The sequence below is a fragment of the Dreissena polymorpha genome, chromosome 11, assembly GCF_020536995.1.
Source record: "Dreissena polymorpha isolate Duluth1 chromosome 11, UMN_Dpol_1.0, whole genome shotgun sequence".
Taxonomy (NCBI): domain Eukaryota; kingdom Metazoa; phylum Mollusca; class Bivalvia; order Myida; family Dreissenidae; genus Dreissena; species Dreissena polymorpha.
Window position 1 is genome coordinate 11,321,517 of NC_068365.1, and position 25,454 is coordinate 11,346,970.

Sequence of the window (25,454 nt, forward strand, 5' to 3'; positions counted from 1 at the left end):
AAAACTCTTGATACTTTTATTCAAGACATAAAACATCTGATATGAAGCATGAAATCTTAAACATAACAATAACAGTTTTATTAAATAAGACAATAGCAAACAACGAAGATAATATTCATCTTTTTAGAGTACAAAATCTGGAACATTACGACAGCAATACTCATTATATTACTTTCAATGGCAAATATTAACGCAGGGGAGGTTATCCAGTACACTGAAAGTACGGGTTACAGTAAACTAGCTACCGAACAGTTACATCAGCTTAATGCGCGGCCGTACACATTTCCGAGATAGGTTTTTGGTAGAAGCAAACCGTCTTTGTGTTCATTTTAACTGCCAACAACTTAATTGGAGTAGGGTCAAACTGTCATGCATAGCACCTCGTTGTTTTTATAACAATAACACCCAATTACACTAGACAGGATGGGTATCACTTATTGGACTGTTTGTTGCGATTTTGGTATATTTCACATTCGGTTTATCCCGCTATTTTGGAACTAAACATTGAATGTAAAAGACTCATTAATGACGTAGAGTTAATTTTACAAAACAATTGTTTTGTAAACCGTTTCAAATAAAGACAAAAACAAACACATTTTCAACATTTATTTCATTATAATACAACTATCGATAGCAATAAGCGACCACTATCTGAAGACCACCATGGTGTGAATGCCTGATAAAATCAATAATTAGCCGATAAATCGCTGATAAGGTGTCATAAACAACACTGGTACACACGAGAATAGAATCCGATTGTTAATTGGGGGCAATAAAGGGATTACCGTAATTACTCTATGTTTTCGGACACTTAAAAATAATTTTTTTTTTTCGTGTCCGAAAACTTAGATACAAAAAAATATTCACAAAATAAAGGTGTCCGAAAACTTAGAGTCGAAAATTGATGTGTCCAAAAATAGCGTCAATTGTATCAAGGAATACCGGTAATAGCACGCGCTTGTAGAAATACCATGCCGTATAGTATAAATTAGTTATATATGTTTGCAATGCATTTTAAATAATTTTAAATGCTTAATTTATTTGACAGAAAGTTACTGAAAGGTTGTACTTTGACCAACGAGTTCAAAGATGAGCATGTGATGTACCGATAATCGCTATGAATTCCTTGTTTGTTCATTTCCGATAGTTGTTGTCTAACACCTTCCATCACACTTTGAAGCGTTTAGTATTTGTCACAGTTATTTTACTGAGAAGGTGTAGTACCATTGCGGTTGATAATTGAACTGTTAATTGGCACTACCCCTGGTAATTGTCACAACGCTTATGCTATCGTGCGAAACAATTGTTTAATACCGGTTTACAAGGTAATTTACACAATAACGCAAATGTAATGGTCCGTTGCCATCAGGCATGCACCGGCCATGTTTTATGATGTTAATCTGGTTGTAAAACCCCATGATCGAAGTGTCATTAGATATCTTTGGTAAAATAGCGCTGGTAAATATACTGTCCGAAAACTTAGAGACAATAATTATGGTCGAAAACTCGTGTGTCCGAAAATTGAGAGTCACGAAAAATAATTATTTTTGCTAAAAAAAGGGGTGTCCGAAAACTTAGAGTGTCCGAAAACATAGAGTAATTAGGGTAGCAGTGGTAAGTGTAAGCGAAACGGAGCTTGAAGCGCGAATTTTATTGGGAACCTATAGACCTTACATCGTTTTTTAACGAATGTCGGGACAAATCTTCTCATATCGGGACACCGGGACAAAGGGTCAAAAAGCGGGACTGTCCCGCCGAGATCGGGACGTCTGGCATGTATGTCAAAGATACCAAGCCTTGACTTTGCATTAAGTGTCCAACATAGACGTATTATACAGAGGAATGGAAAGACATGGCAAAGTTCATTTGTCTTAACCCTTTGCATGCTGGGAAATTTGTCGTCTGCTTAAATGTCGTCTGCTGAATTCATAAAATTCGCATTTTCTTCGATTTTTTTTCAAAGAATACTATCATAATAGCAAACAGTTTGGATCCTGATGAGACGCCACATTCTGTGGCGTCTCATCTGGATCCAAACTGTTTGCAAAGGCCTTAAAAATTCGGTTCCCGCACTGAAAGAGTTAATCCTATGAAAGTGCGACAACCATGCTGATCAACCATGTATAAAAATGAGTTGGTTGACATATATTAAATGTGACCACACTTGCTGAGGTGTTTTTCATAGCATTTGTCGATTAATCAAGGTTATGCATACAGACACAAATTAAAAGGATTTTTTTTCACATTTTCCACTGATTGTTTTGAAATCTGTACAAATGCTATATATCTCTAACATTTCAAGAAAATAAAATCGGTACAAAAAATGTTTTACAATATTGTAAGGTATTCCATAAGGAATACTTTTTAAAATATATAAATTAACATGATTGATCAGGACATTATAATATGATAAATAGAATATAAAGGGATAGTTGGACTTAGATAAAATACATCATGCTATATCTGAAACATTTAAACATTTAGGCAACTTTTAATTGAAAATCCATTCTAGAAGAAAAGTATGGTCCTAAATAATCCTGTGCAGTCAACACAGGCTTATCTGGAAGGATACTTTACGCTCATGCATTAAGCCCCTTTTTCCCATAGACAGGCTCATTTGAGCTCTCTGCAACCCTCATGGTCATCTGTTTTTCAGCCTCAAATGAAACACTTTACCTTCATCCAAATAATAAAATGCAGGAACATGATGATTTAAAGGTGTAGATTTCACATAACATGATTCTGGAATACAGCCCCTGGCACAAAGGAATGTCTAAACAACAACAAACAGTACATTAAACACTATCACAACATTGATAAAAACACCAACAACATTATATCAACAACTTATATAAACATCACTCTTGGAAAATGGAGATTAATGGATCTGTGTAAAGTGTTGTCCCAGATTAGCATGTGCAATCTGCACAGGCTGATCAGCGACGACACTTTCACTTGATGGAATCTTTTGTTAAAAGAAAATAATTTTAACAAAAATCCAGTCTCTCTGCAGAGGGTTTGTCACTGATTAGCCTGTGCAGACTACACTTTCCTCAAATGCATTAAGCCCTGTTTTCCCAGAGAGCTGTTCATATAAAAAACAACAACAGAATGATCCTATGATGCTCTGGGTGGTTCTTTCATTTGAAATGGTTCTAACTGTTCCTCAGGTGGCAAAAGTTTGTTCAACTGTTCCATTCTGGGCATGATATCATTCATGGTGTCTTTGATACGATTTAGAACAAGCACGGTTTCTGATGTGCGTTGGAATTGGTCGGCATATTTTGCGTATTTCCTTTGCTTTTCAGACATGCTCTGCATCAATTTCTGTATGATTAAGTCAATCTGAAATGGACAGAAGCACTTGAAATTCAAAAGCATCATCGACAATTTAAAAGATTTCCATCAACAATCAGAGATACGGTATCACATAAACAAATAATATCAATGAAGTAATCAACGAAATAAAATGAATCCTGCAGTACTATATGCACAAACAATTTCTTGGTCACACATTTTGGATTTAAAAAAAGTGCCAAGCATACCAAACATCACAATCACATTATACATGTAATTATATTTTGAGTTCAAGTAAACATTTGGACCACATATTTGTGTTTTCAATTTCTACAATGACATTTATTATTACGTGGTATACATTTCTCAAAACAAAAGCTTCCAGACAAAATGATAGAATCTAAACTTTTCTTGCTCTAAATAAGGTAAAGGTTAATATAAGTAGCTTAAAAGGGGCAGATAAAGAATGCGAATATGTTAAAACAGTACCTGTGACAGTTTCAAATGATAAGGAAATAAATGTTAGTGCCAGAGGAAACGATACAATCAACTGCATCAATGTGTAAGTTTCAAAGGACGCAGCAATCAATATTAGCGCTAAAGGAAACCACTACTGTTGTGGAAGGTAAGACAAGACAGATGCACAGGAAAGTCACTTAATACCTATTGCTTCAAGATTTCATGGGACTTAAACTCCCAAGAAATCTTTACACAGCATTATTGCAGCAAAGCCTTGCATCAGCATCTATTTCATTTGATCCTAATACTAAAACTGCATATAAACCTCATATTATCACCTCTTTGATACGAATACAGAGTGCATTTTGATCAAAGGCTACGGACTCGGCCATCTGCTTGAGATGGTCCTGGTAGCGCAGACAGAGAGCCAGCAGGTGCTTGGGGTCCATCTTCTCCTGAACCTCATTGTCACGGGAACTCGTAGGGATGTTCAAGGACCCTCTCAGTATGGGCCAGATCACAGGGATAGTGTTCAGTTTTGTGATTTCAGGATCAGGATCTATTGATCACAAGCAAATTCATTGAATTGATAACTCCAACCAAATTCAAAATGTTGTGACAGACGGATGGACTGACAGACTGACCGTGAACACCAATTTTATATCCCTCCGCCTTTGGGGAGGGATAAAAATAGAATATGTTAGGGGAATTTTTGAAAACTTTTGACAGAAAAAATAGTAACACGAATGTAAGAATCAATATCCAGGTTTCCACATAATCTAAATAAAAAGCTTCAAAACATTTTATCAATACTTGCATTTTTAGTATCATGCCTTAATAACTTAGGCTATAAAGAACTATTGAAATAATAACATGAGAGCCATGATGACCCTTTAGCACTCACATGAGTTAACGGACAACAATTTTTGAAGATTCAACCACATGATCTGGTTTTTGATCCCACTTGACCCAGATTCAAACACGGCAAAGATAATCATTCTGACAAAATTCAGTCAAGAATGAGCAATAAATGCAGCACAAAGAGGGGTAACAAGTTTTAATCTGACCTAAACTTTGGCCTAAATATGATAAACAATTTGACCAAGTAAATGTGGCCTCTAAAGTGGTAAAAGATTTTTCAAGGATTCAACCGGGTGAGTGGTGACCTAATTCTTGGACACTTGTGACTCATATTTGAACTTTGCATAGATTTGCTGAGAAATTTTATTTAGATAAACATTCTGACCAATGTTGACAATGTTGACAAATACCACCACACAACCCTCAACACCAGACATCACACTTCCTGCTCAGATGAGCTAAAAATAACACACCAAACACTTTCATCTATTTGCTATTTTTTTCATTCATCAGCATGCGAAAATAACACCATATTTGGAAAAACTCAGACCTAAACCACCTTGCTAAACTCAGCAAACATGCACAGTATAACCCTGGACTAATTTTTTAGTCCTTCACTACATGCCAACCTTCAATGATGAATTGTCCGGGGATGTATTCTTCATGGTTACACTACATGCCAACCTTTAATAATTGACTGTCCATCAGCAACAACGACGATGTTATGTTTGGGTGTGTACTCCCGGGTCTGCATCTCTCGGTGGGAGGGCATCGTGGCTGCACGCTGTCGATTGGCTTGATTACGGGGGGAGTTCTTTGGGGAATCTAAGAAATAATATTCTCTAAATGATTATATCCGAAAATTACAAGGATAACTTGTGGAGTGAAGTGAAGTAATATGCTCCATAATAATAGTGTCACTTATCATGCTCAATGGCTTGATTTTCTTTTAAGAGAAACCTTTTAATTATTTGAACAGTGAATACATAAAATAACTACTTCTTTCAATAATGCATGCCAGGCCCATGGCAATAAGTCTATCAGTATCCTTTTATTGATTTACTTATATGGTAGGTCTCACAAAATACGAAAGGCACTCCCGCTACATATTGGATCAATCATTGAATTCCATTACAACACGGTCAGGAGCAGATTTGTAGTTAAATATTTAATGACATGCGCTTCAGTTATGTAATATATCAAACAAAATAGCTGACAATAAGCCTAATTTCCTTGTAGAAACACATCATAACAAGGGCTGTTTGTAAAACATGCATGACCCCCATATGGGCTGTCAGTTGTAGTGGCAGCCATTGTGTGAATACGTTTTTTGTCACTGTGACCTTGACCTTTGACCTAGTGACCTGAAAATCAATAGGGGTCATCTGCCAGTCATGATCAATGTACCTATAAAGTTTCATGATCCTAGGCCTAATTATTCTTGAGTTATCATCAGGAAACCATTTTACTGTTTCGAGTCACTGTGACCTTGACATTTGACCTAGTGACCTGAAAATTAATAAGGGTTATCTGCCAGTCATGATCAATGTACCTATGAAGTTTCATGATCCGAGGCGTAAGCATTCTTGAGCTATCATCTGGAAACCATTTAACTATTTTGAGTCACTGTGACCTTGACCTTTGACCTAGTGACCTGAAAATCAATAGGTGTCATCTGCCAGTCATGATCAATGTTCCTATGAAGTTTCATGATCCTAGGCGTAAGCATTCTAGAGTTATCATCCAGAAACCATTTTACTGTTTCGAGTCACTGTGACCTTGACCTTTGACCTAGTGACCTGAAAATCAATAGGGGTCATCTGCCAGTCATGATCAATGTTCCTATGAAGTTTAATGATCCTAGTCCTAAGCGTTCTTGAGTTATTATCCGGAAACCATTTAACTATTTTGAGTCACTGTGACCTTGACCTTTGACCTAGTGACCTGAAAATCAATAGGTGTCATCTGCCAGTCATGATCAATGTTCCTATGAAGTTTCATGATCCTAGGCGTAAGCATTCTAGAGTTATCATCCAGAAACCATTTTACTGTTTCGAGTCACTGTGACCTTTGACCTAGTGACCTGAAAATCAATAGGGGTCATTTGCCAGTCATGATCAGTGTACCTATGAAGTTTCATGATCCTGGGCGTAAGTATTCTTGATAAATCATCCGGAAACCATTTTACTGTTTCGAGTCATTGTGGCCTTTATCTTTGACCTAGTGACCTGAAAATCAATAGGGGTCATTTGCCAGTCATGATCAATGTACCTATGGAGTTTAATAATCCTAGGCCTAAGCATTCTTGAGTTATCATCCAGAAACCATTTTACTATATAGAGTCACTGTGACCATGACCTTTGACCGAGAGACCTGAAAATCAAAAGGGGTCATCTGCCAGTCATGATAAATGTACCTATGAAGTTTCATGATCCTAGGCCTTAGTATTCTTGAGTTATAATCCGGAAACCATCTGGTGGACGGACGAACGGGCTGACCGACATGTGCAAAACAATATACCCCCTCTTCTTCGAAGGGGGGCATAAATATATTTATGTAGCTGAGAACAGAAATAATGAGTCTTGTACAATGTCCGGTTTAAGAAATGTTCCCATACCCTATTATCTGTTTATAATTATGATTTTAGAATTACACATGTTCCCAGCCTCACACCTGCAGAGATAGGTTTGCTGATTGCATACGAGGTGTATGGTATGTCCTCGTCTCTCTGTGACTTGATGCTGCTGCCTGGGGCGCCGGCTGGGGGCTGACTGCTTTGTTCTGATCCCATCCTTAGGACTAGATAGAGAACTTCAATATATTAACACACTGAAAGAGTTACCAACTCTTGTCTGCAGAATATGGTCAGCATGTGCTATTAAATGTCACAAAACAATTGCTGTCTAACAACAAGAATACTGCCCGCAGATGCTGAAAATTCAATGTTGTTATATTTAAATATTACAAACATCCTTTTTATGTGTCCTTTTCATTGAATGAATTCATTATTGTGATTATATAGTATGATGTTGTTTTTTTTCTTATGGACAATGAGACTATAGTCATGAAGATTAGAAAGATAAAATATTTTCCTTCAAATTAAGTTCACTTTGTGTGGAGGGTGGTCATATTACTCGGAATCAACAACAAAGTAATCATTTTTAGTAAAATCTAATCAGATTCAACAAAACAGATGTAATATAATTTTGAACACGAAATGCAACAAGAACAGCATCTGATTTGATTTTACTAAAAATGATTACCGGTACTTTATAGTTGATTCCGAGTAATATGACTATCCTCAACACATGACTGATTTAAGAACTTCCTGTTAATCATAATATAAAATATATCACCCAACATTATATCAGGCGGATATCAATGCGGTGGTATGATAAATAATATCTTCAATGATGCTTCAATTTTGTAAAGTAAAAGCTATTATTAAACATTGATATTGATATTAATATGAACATCAAGGGTTTAACGGTCATGAACTCACCACAATCATAATACATGAACATCTCTTCTGGACATTAGATGCACCTAAAGTTGCTTCCTCGTATTAGCAATTTAACATTTGATTTGTACAATTATGTTTAACATAAAGGCAAAGCTAGTAAATGAATGTGATTTTGGAAAGGGAAAATAAGAGCATAGTATAAACAAGTTGAAAATAAGCTAAAATACTGATAATTTAAATGAGAATATCCTTAAATTTTGTGAGAAAAAGTGTTTCTGATGGATAACAACAACAACAGGTAAAAGTTGATACTATTTTCTTACAGCAAATGGAAATTGGGTCACAAATTCTGACGTGTAAACAGCACTTCTGCAGTGTGTGTGTGTGTGAACAATTCAAATGTTACAGAAATAGCGATACAGCGAGAATAGCGATGTCAACTAAACAAAGTGAATAAATTAAAGGTTACAAAATAGGTAAGTTTCAAATATTCAACTCTCAGCTTTATAACCCAAAGCTAGGTTGGCGCTAAGGAAAAAAAAGCAGTAGCCAAATTTCAGCTTTACAATGACAACCCTCAGCTTACAAGCTAATTTGCTCTATATATGAGTGTAATTTTCGCTTAGTTTGCGATACTTAAACAGAATAAACAATACCATAATTATTATCAAGCAAACTACTTTTAATTAAAATATTTATTATTTTTCACTTGAAATTAAATGCGGCATTCATTTATCGAGATTTCATTTTATTTCATTTTTATGTATAGACAGTAACGGGAGACTCCTTTCGCTTCCCCCTCTCACCAATATTTTTTACGAAGGTACTTGTCAAACACCGTAGTCTGGTGCTGTTTGCCTCTTTAGAAAAACATATACTGCAATGTACAAGTCGTAAATTGACATATTTTTTTCTATATTTTCAATAGGTCAATACTTTCCCATCATGTGCATTAATTCCGATGTAATTTCTTTCATTATAAAATACTACAATATTGAGTTGCACGTATAATGGTATATTTAGTTACAGCATGTGGTATGTTGCATCACGCAAGCTTTCGATGCGTGGAATTTAAAGGGGCCTTTTCACAGATTTTGGCATGTTTTGAAGTTTGTCATTAAATGCTTTATATTGATAAATGTTAACCTTGGATATAAAAAGCTCCAGTAAAAAATCAAAATTAAAATTTAAAACAAGAGGGCCTGAAAGGTCCGAAGTCGCTCACCTGAAAGGAAAGGAACTGACATGTTCTTTGCAGCCCAAGATGTCATTAGAACAAAATGTTCTCACCAACTTTCATGACTAGTGAACACACTGGCAGCCACGTTTTTCAACAGACCAGAACCATTTTCATACACATCCAAGATATCATTTAAACAAATATTCTGACAAAGTTTCATGAAGATTCATGAAGCCATATAAGGCAAAATGCCCCACCCCCTGGTGGCCATGTGTTTCAAGCAAATTGAACCATTTTCGAACTTGTCCAAGATATCATTGGGACAAATCTTCTGACAATGTTTCATGATGATCGGACATTAAGTATGGCTTCTAGAGTGTTAACATGGTTTTACTATTGCTATAAGTATGGCTTCTAGAGTGTTAACATGGTTTTACTATAGCTATATAAGTAAATGTGCCATGCCCCCTTGGCGGCCATGTTTTTCCACCAACTGGAACAATTTTCGAATTCGTCCAAGATATCATTGGGACAAATCTTCTGACCAAGTTTCATGAAGATCGGAAAATAAATGTGGCCTCTAAAGTGTTAACATTAAGGTTTTACTATAGCCATATAAGGAAAAATGCCCCGTCCCCTGATGGCCATGTTTTTCAACCAACTGGCATCATTTTTGAACTTGTCCAAGATATTATTGGGATGAATCTTCTGACCAAGTTTCGGACAATAAATGTGGCCTCTAGATTGCTAACAAGATTTTACTATAGCCATATATAGCCATATAAGGAAAAATGCCCCGCCCCTTGGCAGACATGTTTTTCAAGCAAAAACAACCATTTTCAAACTCATCCAAGATATCATGGAGACCAATCTTGTGACCAAATTTCATTTTCATGAAGATTGGACAATAAATGTGACCTCTAGAGTGTTAATAAAGTTTTACAAAAGCCATATATACATGTAGCCATATAAGGAAAAATGCCCCGCCCCCTGGTGGCCATGTTTTTAAAGCAACCAAAACCATTTTCGAACCCATCTAAGATATCATTGGGACAAATCTTCTGAAGAAGTTTCATGAAGATCGGAAAATAAATGTGGCCTCTAGAGTGTTAACAAAGTTTTACTAAAGCCATATAAGGAAAAATGCCCTGCCCCCTGGCGGCCATGTTTTTCAACAAACCGGCATCATTTTCGAACTGGTCCAAGATATTATTGAGATGAATCTTCTGACAGAGTTTCATGAAGATCAGACAATAAATGTGGCCTCTAGAGTGTTAACAAGATTTTACTATAGCCATATAAGGAAAAATGCCCCGCCCCTTGGCAGCCATGTTTTTCAAGCAAAGGTTACCATTTTCAAACTCATCCAAGATATCATTGAGACCAATCTTCTGACCAAGTTTCATGAAGATTGGACAATAAATGTGGCCTATAGGGAGGTAACAAGGCAAATGTTAACGCCACACAACGGACAACGTACGACAGACAAAAGCTCACCATGAGCACGTTGTGCTCAGGTGAGCTAAAAAAGTAACCCTCATCTGGGCTTGAACCACTGACCCCTGGAGTCTTGGCGTAAAAGTCTACCACTTAAACCACTCAGCCATCCATGCTCAAAACAATCAGAGAAGTATTTTATACTTTATATAAGCAACCTTTGTAGTTTCACAAAATATAACGGCAACAACAGAACTCTCCAAATTATACAATCAATTTGCGTTGCAACGCTTTATAATTTTCAGGTTTTTAAATCGTCAAAAGATGCATATAATGGATATTTTAGAGCATGGTAAATGTTCAGTATTACTTTTTCCTCACAAATATCATAACTTAAACAAAAATTAGCGAATCTGAAACAACTTTTTTTAATTTTGTCAATTTACCAAAACGTGAAAAGGCCCTTTTAACGGTTATTGTTTAATGAGACGCTTAATTCATGACCAACGTCAATATATAATAAATAATAGTCGCCAGTTAACACCGCCTTTAAGATTAACCCCTCCCTCATAAGCACCTCTTGTAACAGATTGGACGGGGAACATCACTGTTTGGCGACTGGAAAGTTACACGAGAATTTCTCATGACATTTTGGTCATTACACGCTTCAGTGATACAGTTCTAACGTGAATCGCCGAGTAATCCTTATGTTTGGAAGTCTGGTCGTGGTCGCAGTGTAAAGCGTGACCAATTAAGGGATTAACTATGCGAATTATCGACCTAAACAAAGCGGTTGTTCTTATGAATTTATCCCATCTGGCCTTTCCAGTAAGGGTTTTATCTGTGTATTCATGCCGATGTTTCTGGCAATTTATACGGCCTGAAAACAGGGATTAAGAGAGTGCATTTGAACATCAGAGGGTCCAGTTTTTCAATTGCCAAAGTCATGAAAATCTTATTTTTGATCGCCAACCGGGAATTGTAATTGCCAAATGCGATTTTGGCGATCGTTTATGTTAACATAGCCAAAGGGTTTCTGGGAGCTGCAATGGGCTGTCTATTGTCCTAAGGTGCAAAATTTTATAACCACTGCAAGGGCTAAGGTACACTGATACTGCAAAAACCAGGGTCTTCCCCAGGCCATTTAAGCGCCCCTTGCCGGGGCGCTTGAATTTCGAAATCAGAGTCCCCGGGGCGCTTGAAATTTTCCGATCAGTGTATTCTTCAGTAAAATAAAGTGGAGATTGTCCAAAAAAATCAAGGTTTCCCTATCAGTGTATCAATATTCCCTGTTTTAAAAGAGCACTCGGTACCTACTTTCACAATTAATCGCCATAAACACTACATGGGGTAATGGATAATCCACTGATAAGAGAAAAGCATGACGCGCGTATCGATTATTCTAGCCACATTACACGGTCATTTAAATGCTGACAAGGATGTATCTGGTAACTTTCCAGTCGTCAAACTGTGAAGTTCATCGTCCAATCGGTTACGCGAATGCTTATGAGGGCGGGTTTAACTATCGACCATTATTTTTGATTGACGTCGGGCATAAAGTAAGAGTTTATCGCAGCTTGATTAGTAAGAAGTTGTACCATTTGAGTAATATAAACCGGTAATTAGTACAGTACAGAACATTAAAGATGGTTTCGGGCATCATCATCACACCTTTTTACTGTAAACAAGTGTTACCTATGACTCATAATTAATACGAGAAATTAATTGCAAGTGGTAAACAATTAATTATTATAGCGAGTAAGTTGTGCAAATTACTCCCGGTTACAATTATGTGATAACAATTTATTTAATTCCAGTACATGTATATTTCAACATGTCCATTTATAGAACTGATTAACCTCGTTTTTCTGACATTTATTCGACACGTAATGCGCTTTAACAAATTTTCGTTGAATAAATTACGCACACTTGTAAATGTTTCGTCCGATAATCGATAGTTAGAAGACTGATGATGGCAACCGGCCGTGATCCTCGTGGACAACGTGAATTTCATGCATAATTCCGTAAAAACATTTATTTGACTCGTAAAGTGTTTAAACAAATTATCGTTGAATTTATAACGCAACGGTTAATATTTGTTGAAATCTCAAATGGGAATAATTAAATTTGTAATCCGAAACCCATTCCCGTAAGTCGATATTAACGCGTTTTTAATCCGAAACACACTTCCGAATGTAAATGTTACCGCAACGTTAAATATTTTTGCTTCAAATTAGCAGTGCAAATTTTATTTTGTGTCGAATCTTTTTCTAAATTAAAAAGAGCGCAAAAAGTATGCAGCATGTACAACGTCGCGTCTATTGCATACAAATGGCGTGTATTGAGCGTTTTAACAAGCACACAACAGGTCAGGGGATTGACGCATATTCAGACGCAATATTTCATCAAATCTATAAATAGTCACTTAAAAAATGGCAAGGTTTGTGTTAAAGAAATAACTGAAAGCTTTTATCGTAAATATTTACCAGAAAGAGATTGATAAAAACGGAATAAACGGGATTATCGGATAATAAATAGAAACTTGAAAAATAGTAAGTATACAGTAATAGAGTCAGGTTGAAACGGATGTATTGGGGAATCGTTTGAGTCGGGATTTTACTATCTGTGCGGAAAAGTTTTAAAACAATTAAACAATATAAAAAAAATATATTTTTAAATGACTGGGGGAATTTTTTGAAGAGTCATAGCGCACCAAAAGACGTCTTTTGACGCTGTTTTTCTTTGAGTTATAACGCACCACAGAACGTGAATTGACAAGTAAAATTAAAAAAAAAATCAACGTATGGAGGGGACACCCCTCCGGAACCCATCCCCAATCGGCCCCGGGGCGCCTGAAAAAAATCCTGGGGAAGGCACTGAAAACTTATCAACGTTTTTACCTGTCTAATGCACAACTCATGCGAATGGTACCATTAAAGCATGAAATAATTGCTTTTAATTTACTTTGTTATTCTTTTGTGTGCTATATCCACCATATTGGAAAACTGTCGTAAAGTTGCCCATTAAAAGTGTCGCTTTCAGTTAGGTCGCAGTTCACCAATCTTTTGCACGTTGTGATGTTTGATGTAGAACATTTACACTGTTCAAAATGTCAACATTAACATGTCAGCAAGATTAGTGTGTTTAAACATAGTCGAGTTTTTTAGGTTGCATGCAAAAGATAACCTTGGTAGACTGCCATCCGGGTAAATTTTATGTGTTCTTGAAGTTTATTCATCGCTATCCTTAATTAGTACAATGTCTGTTTAATGATACACATTGAATAACAGCGCAGAACTGCGGTTGTGTTTATAAAGGGGTTCATATGGACTCCCAGTGCTGTCATAGCAAATATTATCAAAGGCTCTGGTAGTCAGTTTATATGGACTATAAAATAAGTGGGATCGAGAAGATACACAAAACAAGCTGGTCGGACCTTTGTTTTTGGTACAATTATTTCAAGTAAATTGTCAAAACCTTTGCTTTTATTGGTTTTAGTATTAATTATGATGTGGGTCTGTTACTATTTTACTTTTTAGTGCTACGCGAAAATAAGTTACAAAACGGGTAATATCAAGAATGGCAGGCGCCTATTTTTAGTATTTATATCCCAGTTATTTCCACTTGACTTCTTACGATATAGTTTGTGAATAACTTACACTTTGTATCAATGATTTTGAACTAAAATACGGAGGAAGAAAAATACGCCAGTTCATTGATTTTATGTTTACATCTTAAACTGCCGGAAAGAAATGACCCGAAAGATTAATAAAACAGCTCATGGTTAGACTTCACTAATTTTCCTGTTAAAATTCATAGCTGGTGTCAGTTGCTTTCAGTTGATGTAAGCCCTGAATTATACCTGCACTACCCTGTCTCATACCGGACAGACATGTATAATGCTGAAATTTTCGCTTAATTACGAGCTTAACGCTCGATGGTCATAATCGGCTCGGGTACTACTTACATGTACCCCGGGTACTCTTAAATATACAAACATGAACCCCGGGTACGGTAAATATACTTCTTCTTCTTCTTCTTCTTCTTTTTCTTCTTCTTCTTCTTCTTCTTCTTCTTCTTCTTCTTCTCTTCTTCTTCTTCTTCTTCTTCTTCTTCTTCTTCTCTTCTTCTTCTTCTTCTTCTTCTTCTTCTTCTTCTTTCTTCCAGTAATGTACAGGTCCCCTCTGGGGCAGTTTCGTACATGGGGGTTTATGAACAGGGACGTGTGCACGGCGCGCAACTATATACAGTGCTGATTAAAAGGTTATTAAAACATCTGCCTCTCGGGCCTATCGCTGCGCCGACAGGCCCCTCTTGAAGGCCTCTACGCTGTCAGCTATGGTGCCCGGCGATGGGTGCTGGTTCCACAGTCTGATGGCGGAGGGGAAGAAGGAGTACTTGTAGACGTCTGTCCGACAGAAGGGTAGCAAGAAGCGTGTGCAGTTGCCCCTTGTGCTTGTGGTAGTCGGGTGAAAGAAGGTCTCTGGTTGGATGTCAATGAGGAAGTGTGTTATTCTGTACACCATTACAAGTTTGGCGTTGGAGCGTCGTTCGGCAAGGGGCTGCCACCCAAGGTTTGCCACCATTTGGCTGGTGCTGCTTAATATGGAATTTTTACACCCATTATTGCTGCTTCTTCCTGTTTTTGCGCGATGATTATCTGAGATATTAACTCTATGATTCTACATTCTCAAATCTTTTCTATAAAGAAGGAATGTAGTTGACAATTGTTAATAGTTTTATTTGATCGTTCGTCAAAAAGTTGTAATTCTGTTACTCTTGTATCTTCAATGCAATTGAGTAATTAAATAGTAATTAAATTGAATGCGTTTTAATTCCCTTTTATTATTGTTTAATTTGAGTTACAATGCTATGACGTTAAATTTTATTTACACTTAAATGTATTATGAATATTGCTGGGCCAAGTGTGAGGTTGAGCGCTCTATAACCAGGTTTAAACCCCCAATGCTTTGCATTGACCGTTCCAAGGCGGTGACCCCAGCTTTATTCATATTTTGTGTTTATGTTGGTTTGTATTGTGCTGTATTGTGCTGTTTTGAACTGTTTGGGCAATCGGTCACTTGCCTTAAATAAAGGACCAACTAATTGTTTTTAATGAAAATTCAATACTGCTCCAGCAGCTGGAGTTTCACTTTTTAATATTGTAGTGTGGTAGTCTCCCTTGACGAATCTGGCTGCTCGGGTCGGACAGCTTCCAGTTGGTTGATGTTTGTCTTAGTGTGGGGGTCCCAGGCAGTTCCTGCGTACTCTAGGATTGGCCTGACAAGGGTCTGGTAACACTGTGCCTTTATATCCTGTGGGCAGCTTGTCAGGTTTCTCCTGAGGAAAGCGAGGCTGTTGTTTGCTTTCTTTGCGGTCGTGGCTACATGCGTGTTCATGGTCAGCTTCTCGTCGATATGGACTCCGAGGTATGTTCCTCCCTTCACTACCTTGAGATCCCTACCATGGATGGAGTAGGTAGAACGGATGGGGTTTCTCTTCCTTGTGATTTGGATGACCTCACATTTAGATGGGTTGAAGGACATCAACCAGTCCCGTTCCCTTTTCTGTAGCCTGTCCAGGTCCTCTTGCAGGGCCTTTGCGTCCTGTGCGCAGCGGATCTTCCTGTACAAGAGGCTATCGTCTGCGAAGAGGCGAGTTGGTGATGTTGTCTGTAGTGGAAGGTCATTGATGTAGAGGAGGAAGAGAAGTGGGCCGATGACAGATCTTTGGGGCACTCCAGAAGTGACGGGTGCTGTGTCGGAAGACTTCCCTTCCACCAGGACTTGCTGGGACCTGTTACTTAGGAAGCTGCGAATCCACTGGAGCTGGCTTCCCCTGATGCCAAAATAACTTAGTTTGCTGGCGAGTCTTTCGTGTGGGACCTTATCGAAGGTCTTGCTAAAGTCGAGCAAGATTGCGTCGATCTGTTCTCCCTCGTCCAAAGCTTTGGCTAGGTCATTTATGGTAAGGATGAGTTGGCTCTCTGTGGATCTCCTCTTCCTGAACCCATGTTGTTGGTCGGTGAGGATCCGATGTTTGTCGAGGTGGGTCATTATTTGGCTGTGGAGGATGTGCTCAATCAGCTTGCTGCAAACACAGGTTAGTGAGATAGGCCTGTAGTTGGCGGGGTCACTGCGGTCACCTTTTTTAAATATTGGGATGACATTTGCATGTTTCCAATCTGATGGCACTTCCCCTTGGTCGAGTGAGGCAGAGAAGAGTAGTGTGAGGACTGGTGCCAGTTCTTGGGCGAAGTCTTTCAAGAACTTGGTGGGGATGCTGTCCGGACCTGTTGCCTTGTGTGGGTCAAGGTTCGCCAGAAGCTTCCTTGTTCCTTCCTCTCCAATGGTGAAGCTGGGCATGTCTGGGAAATGGGTATCTCCAGGTGATGGAATTTGTGTTGAGTCCTCACTTGTAAATACGCTGCAAAACTGGTCGTTTAGTATGGTCGCTTTGGTGGTTGGGTCGCTGTGTGCCAATCCATCTTGCTTCAGAGGCGATATGCCACAACTGTCGCATCTCTTGGATTTGACCAGTGTGTACAGTTTCTTTGGGTACTTCATCGTACCCGGTCGATATTAGACTGTACCCGAGTTGTATTCACGCAAATCATCCGATGTCGTAAAATGCGCATCCGAGAATCTTATACAAACTTCTCTTTAAAAAAATCAACAACTATATAAATATGCTTTTTGAGTATGAGTTTCGATAATATAAAGGCCATTTTACAGAAAATTGACATACATGTGAATATAATTAATTAAACAAAATAGCCGACAACGACCGATTTAGCGTTAAATTTCCCGGGTACTTGTTAGTATTTTACATTAAAGTATACTTAAGAGTATCCGGGGTACATGTAAGTAGTACCCGAGCCGACAATGACCAATCGAGCATTAATAAAGCAACCAACGAGTCTTTGTCTGATTATTTGATGTTTTGTTAACCATCCTACAATTGAATGCTCGTGTAAACAAGTGCATTGAAATATAAATTGTATCAAGATTATCACTTTTGTTGATATTATGATTAGATTACGTCGTATATGTTCATTCAGAATATAATATAATAAGTCTTAAAGTCTATATAATTTACGTCATCAATATGCAACCACAACCGTCTAAGCGATTCTAATTAAGAGCGAACTATTAAACATATTTGATTAGAAACCAACACTCCTTAAGTCAGTAAATCATTACTTGTAGTATGTATCACATTATTTTACAGTTGCGCACAATGGTACGTTTAAAAAAGTAATTCGAGGCGTTTGAGATCCCAATACTTGTTAGCATCCGTAAATTATTAATATGATGATACATTATTTGTATTTTATTTCATTTTTTTTCCTCAAAAATAGTTTTTATTAATATGCATTTGTATGTGTTTCATGTGAAACGAAATGTGCGTCCTGTTACCTATGCACTACAACCACCCGACTTCATAGCAGTACATCGAATAGCTAGTTATTTTTTCAGTCTTTCAGTTAACCGATTAATTAACGGATGAACAACTATTATAACCTATCTAGTATGCATAAATTTATAATTTTGTAAACATATAATAACACTAAAGTTCTAACAAGTATCGCGAAATATTGTAAAAATGCTTTTAAAAAAGAGAACTGAGTTATTGAATGCATACGTTGAGTAATGTAATGGCCTAATCCGCCTTATCTAACATATTTTGTATACTTTTTCTATAAGTTTCGGATTGATTTGCATATGCTTCTTGCTCATATATTGTCAGTTTTGTTTTTATGAACAAGACTTTTTCAAGTAATACGAATGAATTTTCTGTTCCGGTCGGTCGGTCGGTCAGCCAGTCAGTCAGTCGTGTTTTTGTCTAAACTGCAGTATTTTCCTTTTCTTTTCAGGCTCTGCAATTAACATGCTTTGGGTGGCCACAAAAGCTTGAATCAAGCGAAAACTGAATCAAAACTATTGTTAACGTACAAAGTGGAACTCCCGGTGAATGAAAATCTGATGTTCAGCGCATCGGACGTCGACAAGGAGGCAGTTAAGATATTGCGATTTACCAGCCTGCAATGAATGCAGACTTCCGTCCTTCGACAACAATTGGTGATGGAAACTGTCTATACCGAACTGTGTCAAAGGCATTGACCGGAGTGGAGGACTATCACGTTCTTTAAAGACTGAAGACGGCGATAGAAATGATACTAAACGGGTCTTCTTACGACTCGGGGCTTCCTAAAATGACTTCCTGAATGAACTTTTAATTTCTACAAGTCCGTATGTAGATTTGGTACAAAGAGCAGTGACTATAAATGCTTACTCGGAAATGGCTCACTTGTATGCGATCAGCGCCGCGTTGAAGCAGCCAATACAATCGTATTTTCCGCCCCAACAGCTCAGGGAGATGTCAGATGCATACACTCGTACCGTACGAGGAAGGAAAGTTGATCAAAGGTTACATCTAAAAGTGACCGTTATGTGGACGTCAATGCGCGCGCTCGAATGCCGTTTTGACTTCAAATGTAACCATTTCGTACCGCTTGTGTCCCCGGCGCATTGTTGCTATATATCCGGACTTTCTGATTGCGAACCGATGGATATCCTGTTCAGTTTTAGTGACGTTGCGACCGATAACGACAATGCGTGTGAAAAAGACAAATTAAATGACGCTAGCTGCATTACAGTCATGTCTGATGTCAGTGACGTGCCAACATCGTCGACGGATCTTGATGAAGATCAAAACACATCAATGGACAATAACATGTCGGTGAATGCAAATGTAATTACACATGTACGACCCTAATAAATACCTGTTCAACCCTTAATAATTCATTTGCGAACATAAATCATACCTCTTCTACCCTGAATAATTCATGTGCGACCCTGATGCATTCCTGTAGGATCCTGATTCATACATGTACGACAATAAATCATACATGTGCGTGACAAATGCATACATATACGACTCTTATTTATACTTTTTATACGACCCTGTCTCATACCAAACATACATTTTTTATGCTTAAACCTACTTGTCCAACCATGAGTCATACACGTACGACTTTGATTCGTAAAAATACGACCCTCTATCATGCATATTCGACCTTTATTCAGAAGACATCTGCGACCATGAACCATACATTAACGGCCCTGATTCATACCTGAACGACCCCCAATCATACCTGTGTGGCCTTTAATAATACTAGTACGACCCTAATGTATACAATTATGACCCTGAATCGTTCTTGCACGATCATTTGTCATTCCCTTAGGGCCCTAATTGATACATGTATTACCCCGATTTTTTTCTCCTGTACAACCCTGATTCATACCGCTACGACGCTGAATCATACAGCCCTGATTCATACATATACGATCCTGCATTTTACTGACAAAACATGTATGCCTTTGAAATGACATGTATGATTCTGAAAGGACATGTATGATACTGAAAGGACATGTAAGAATTACTATAAGGATATGTTTGATACTGAAATGACATGTGTGATTCTGAAAGGACATGTATGATACTGAAAGGACATGTATGATTCTGAAAGGACATGTTTGATACTGAAAGGACATGCATGATACTGAAAGGACATGTATGATACTGAACGGACATGTATGATACTGAAATGACATGTATGCTACTGAAAGGACATGTATGATACTGAAAGAACATGTATGATACTGAAAGGACATGTATGATTCTGGATGAGTAGTGTACGACATTGCATAATACTGATCAGACATGTTTGTGGAACATACCTGTACATATCTGATTCATACATTTACGACCCTGTATGGTATTGAACAGAAATGTATATATTTGGATTAGACATATCCGAACCTGATTCGTTCCTGTACGACTCTGTATGTTACTGAACAGACATGTATGATGCTTGATTGGACGTGTATGGCGCTGATTTAATGCGACTGTAACTCTGTTTACGTATGTTTCAGAAACATATGTTTACTAAGTTGTATGATATTTAACAGACGTGTTCGACCTTGTATGCTACTAAGTGAAACCATGCATAATATTAAACATACATATATGACCCTTTTCACATATATATGGTTGCACTTAACAACCCTCATACAGCGCCATAACGGTCTGCATAGTTTTAAAAAGAGAATAAACTTGTTGAGTATTTGGTTTAACATAACTCAGCTGTGTAAAAGTTTGCAAGTAAAAAAAAGGTGTCATACGAAATATAACATTAAACAAAATCATGCAAAATATGTGTATAGAAAATGAATCACAACTGAAAGTCAAGATAGGTGAAAGTCAGAATAGGGTTGTCCAAAGTATAATATGTAATGTATGTACAGCACACAAAGTTACTCTCAACGGATTGGATTAATCCGGATTATCTCGAAGTCTGCAGAGTCCGTATGTATATTTACTCTGAGAACCTTATGTTCAAAACATGCATATTTTCTACGCCAATGAGTAGATTGCAATTACAATCAACAACACGAACACTCCCTCACTCCGATTCTTTGGACTCTTGCTGGGACTCACATCAACAATCGGGACAAATGCTTTAGAAGCAAAGCGACACCTGTTGCCTTTATTTCTTGCAATCTGTATGAAGCCCTCGTCGCCACAGTCTGTACCCCACGTGTTCCTCAAGAGCCAGTAATCCAATCCAAGAGAGGTTTCGTGACCATAGCCCACCACGAGAACAACGTGATTGAGAACACCGTTTCGACAGTCTGGGTCGTTCAGGACTCCTTTAAGAGAACGTGTTTAAAGGATACAGATCTAATTGATAAATCCAGTATTTAACATGCGCACCAGTTTTAGAAGTATAATCAATATCGATATATTTGTACAATATTGTGTTTTCCATACTTAAGGCATGAATATGTACCTGTCTTATAATACTCAAACGATTCACAGATGAAAACAGCTACAGCATCAGGACCAACAGAGGCTGTGGCCTTTTCTAGGTTCTCTTCGCCCTCACTCACCCTCTAGTAGCTTTAAAAAGTGGCTTTTATCTTGTCTTTGTTGAACGCACATGTTTCATCAGACTGGCAAATATAGATTGGTATTTAAAAACTAGCCGAATTTGTCTTACTCGCATAAAGAAAAAAGGCTGAAATAAATAAGCACTTACAATATAAAGACTTGACAAGTGAGTGAGTGAGTGAGTCAGTCAGTCAGTCAGTCGCCAGTGAGTCAGTCAGTCAGTGAGTCAGTGAGTGAGTGAGTGAGTGAGTGAGTGAGTGAGTGAGTGAGTGAGTGAGTGAGTGAGTGAGTGAGTGAGTGAGTGAGTGAGTGAGTTAGTCAGTCAGTCAGTCAGTCAGTCAGTCAGTCAGTCAGTCAGTCAGTCAGTCAGTCAGTCAGTCAGTCAGTCAGTCAGTCAGTCAGTCAGTCAGTCAGTCAGTCAGTAAGTCAGTCAGTCAGTCAGTCAGTCAGTCAGTCAGTCAGTCAGTGAGTGAGTCAGTCAGTCAGTGAGTCAGTCAGTCAGTCAGTGAGTGAGTCAGTCAGTCAGTGAGTCAGTCAGTCAGTCAGTCAGTCAGTCAGTCAGTCAGTCAGTCAGTCAGTCAGTCAGTCAGTCAGTGAGTCAGTCAGTCAGTCAGTCAGTCAGTCAGTCAGTCAGTCAGTCAGTCAGTCAGTCAGTCAGTCAGTCAGTCAGTCAGTCAGTCAGTCAGTCAGTCAGTCAGTCAGTCAGTCAGTCAGTCAGTCAGTCAGTCAGTCAGTCAGTCAGTCAGTCAGTCAGTCAGTCAGTCAGTCAGTCAGTCAGTCAGTCAGTCAGTCAGTCAGTCAGTCAGTCAGTCAGTCAGTCAGTCAGTCAGTCAGTCAGTCAGTCAGTCAGTCAGTGAGTCAGTGAGTCCGTCAATGAGTCCGTCAGTGAGTCAGTGAGTCAGTCAGTCAGTCAGTCAGTCAGTCAGTCAGTCAGTCAGTCAGTCAGTCAGTCAGTCAGTCAGTCAGTCAGTCAGTCAGTCAGTCAGTCTATGTTAATACACTACCCTTTTTATCCTATGGCTAAATGATATTATAGAAGGAATGTTTAGGTTGTTTTAAACTATTGCTTTACACGCCTAGTATGCTTAACATGCCTACTTCATGTACATAGCGGACACTTTTTTGACAAAACGACTACAGTCTACAACTTCAGTAATGCCTATCATCTAGCTAATTAAAAAACACTCTGCTTCATCTCAAATATAAGATACATATGACTTTCTATCACTCTATTTGGACAAATGACACATTTCGCGAAATTCATTTAATTCTTAATACATACAGCATAAGACTGCGAAACGATATGACGCTTTGAATTTTTTAACCCATTTATGCGTAGCGTCTAGAAAAAAGGCCTTGGCAAACAGCGTAGACCCAGATGAGACGCCACATGATGCGGCGTCTCATCAGGGTCTGCGCTGTTTGCAAAAAGGAATTTCGGTAAGAAATATTCTTAATATAGAAATAAATATACTAGACATCCCTAATTTTGGAAATAAATTGATCCAATTTTGAATGATGGGAGAGTCCACTAGGCATAAATGGGTTAAGATTTCAAACTCTGCAGATTCCCGCTTCAATAGAGTTATTATATACCGATACCATTCCATTCCGAGGTCACAGTGAACAGACGTAAATTAAGCATAACAATATCTGTTTTTTTCCGTGTGTAGACAATATCATGGAACCATATCAGTCTGTATTTACAGATTTAAGTTTTGTAATTTGCGTTGATAAATAAAGGAAATGTAAACAAATCCATGGCATGACTGTATTTTAACGTTCTATCATTTAAACATGAGTGTCTTGTAGAGGCATATCGCTGACTTTGTTCTATATAATCCAAAAGTTTTAAATCCCCACAATTTGCAACTGTAAAGCAAAATAAGCATATATTGAATAAAACATCTTAAAAAAAAGAATTTGGTAACTGGCTACTTCACACATTTATAATAAAACGTTTCCATTTTCGTAACCTGATTGGAAAGGTAAAATGTGGTTTTTAATTAGTTTGTTTTATTTCGCAAAACAATCTGAGAATGTCGATTACCGGTATCATTGATTTGAATAAAAACATTATAGATGCAACGTAGGGTCCAGCCTTTTTTTTTTTTTAAAACAGGTTTTTTAAATGCATGCCAAATAAAAAACTACAGTCTGGAAAAGTTGTAATAAGCCCGACTTTGAACTTTCATCCCAACTTTACCTTTGTTTTTTTTTATAGATAAAAACACTGGCTTAACATGTGTTAAGCCATGTCTTCATGATGAAATTCTGCATTTTCAAATAAATGAAGTCGTGTTTTATCCTTACATTACCGATAATTGTTTTCATAATTATATTCAGAACCTTTTAAGTAATGGCAAGTTTGAGTTTTAAAAAATACCGTATCGAATGTCACTTCTTAAGATATAGGATGACAAGCGGCGAACAGAACGTGATATTGTGTTCACGTTACCGTTAGCTATAATACCATATTTGTAGGTCAAGAAAGAGCCAGTTAACATTATTTTACAACATGTTTAATTTACAAAGGACTGTATGGCTATTGCAAACGTACTTGATCTTTGACTGTCGTCACATAACCCTTATGTCTCCAATCAACTGAAGATTTCGCTTCGTAATTGTCCGGCGGAAGAAAGATGGACGCATTATAGGTCGAAAAACATCATTTACACATTTGACACGATTGATCCTGAATTACTCACATGTCTGAAAGTAGAAGGTAACAGAAAATAGGTATAAAGTGATTACTTTTGTACTACTCTAATTAGAATCTGGGCGAGTATCGCTTCCACACAAGTAGAACTGATACTCGGACGGTCTAAAATTATTTAAATATTAAATCCAACTTAAACCAGATATCGAAACAAAAAGAAATACAATGACAAGTCATGCATATCCAACTGAAAACCAGAGCTTTACAAGAATTTCCACTTTCACTTGTTACGCCCGAACCCCCGTAATAGATAAACACCTTAGGGTAGCGTGGTGTGATCCCCGAGCGGCAAGGGACTGATTTATTCTATAATGATACTAGGGGCTGGACGCAAGCATTTATAAATAAAAGAACAAACACCATAACCACTTACGTATTTATTAATATTTTGAGTACGATTAGACCTAGTTAAGATATATCATACAGGTGTATTTCATTCACAAATCTATACCTTCAACGTACAAAATTAATTTAACATACCATCGAGCACGGAGACTCGGCTTCCATCGTGAATCGAACGCCCCGCAAACTAAACTATTTATGACGTCACTTTACACAGAGCGTTCTTAGGTAAAAACCGAGGGACACCGAAACTAACGAAAATACAGTTTAACAATCAGGGTATTTAAACAGATAATTAAGATCTTTAAAGTCGTCGAACAGAGTTAATATTCGGCATAAATATATATTTGTTTCTATATTTTCGATTACATGTACAAATTAATAGGCAAAGAAACATTTATATATTAAAACAATGAAAAATATTAACCACATGGAATGGAGGTTACAACTCACTACAATTTCAACTGTGGCGAAATCGACAAATTCGCAACATTGCATCCTACCCTGCGAGCTTCAGTCCCTGAAGTAATAAAGTAACCTCAATTTCAGGTAAGTGATATCGTAAGGTGTTAAGAGTTGGCCAGTCCAATACGAAAAGACGAGATATGCGTCATTATTTTAATTCGCTGACGATTCTCTAAAAAATAAATACAATACATTTATAATATATACAGTCAAACATACCAAATTATTAACATAGTATTAAAATAAATAATTCAAACGATTGCGCGTATGTAATA

General features: G+C 37.6%; 1 protein-coding gene and 1 long non-coding RNA gene across 3 annotated transcripts; both read right to left on the reverse strand.

Annotated features, from left to right (window-relative positions):
- Positions 1-2: 2 nt before the first annotated feature.
- Positions 3-14,468, reverse strand: LOC127851724 (BLOC-1-related complex subunit 5-like). Of its 2 annotated transcripts, none has more exons than XM_052385587.1 (5): positions 14,357-14,468; positions 7,291-7,416; positions 5,302-5,442; positions 4,095-4,315; positions 3-3,345 (listed from the first exon to the last, which is right to left on the reverse strand). In XM_052385587.1, exons 2-5 carry the CDS (start codon positions 7,406-7,408, stop codon positions 3,118-3,120), a joined length of 708 nt encoding a protein of 235 aa, XP_052241547.1. In that variant the 5' UTR covers positions 7,409-7,416; positions 14,357-14,468; the 3' UTR covers positions 3-3,117. The 2 variants fall into 2 exon arrangements, with proteins under 2 accessions (XP_052241547.1, XP_052241548.1); XM_052385588.1 differs by lacking the exon at positions 14,357-14,468 and adding an exon at positions 13,598-13,616.
- Positions 14,469-19,650: 5,182 nt separating this feature from the next.
- On the reverse strand, positions 19,651-24,941 carry LOC127851726 (uncharacterized). The gene is made up of 4 exons (XR_008035908.1): positions 24,853-24,941; positions 24,214-24,365; positions 21,553-21,715; positions 19,651-21,412 (listed from the first exon to the last, which is right to left on the reverse strand). It is a non-coding gene; the product is annotated as an uncharacterized LOC127851726 (long non-coding RNA).
- Between the last annotated feature and the right edge of the window lie 513 nt (positions 24,942-25,454).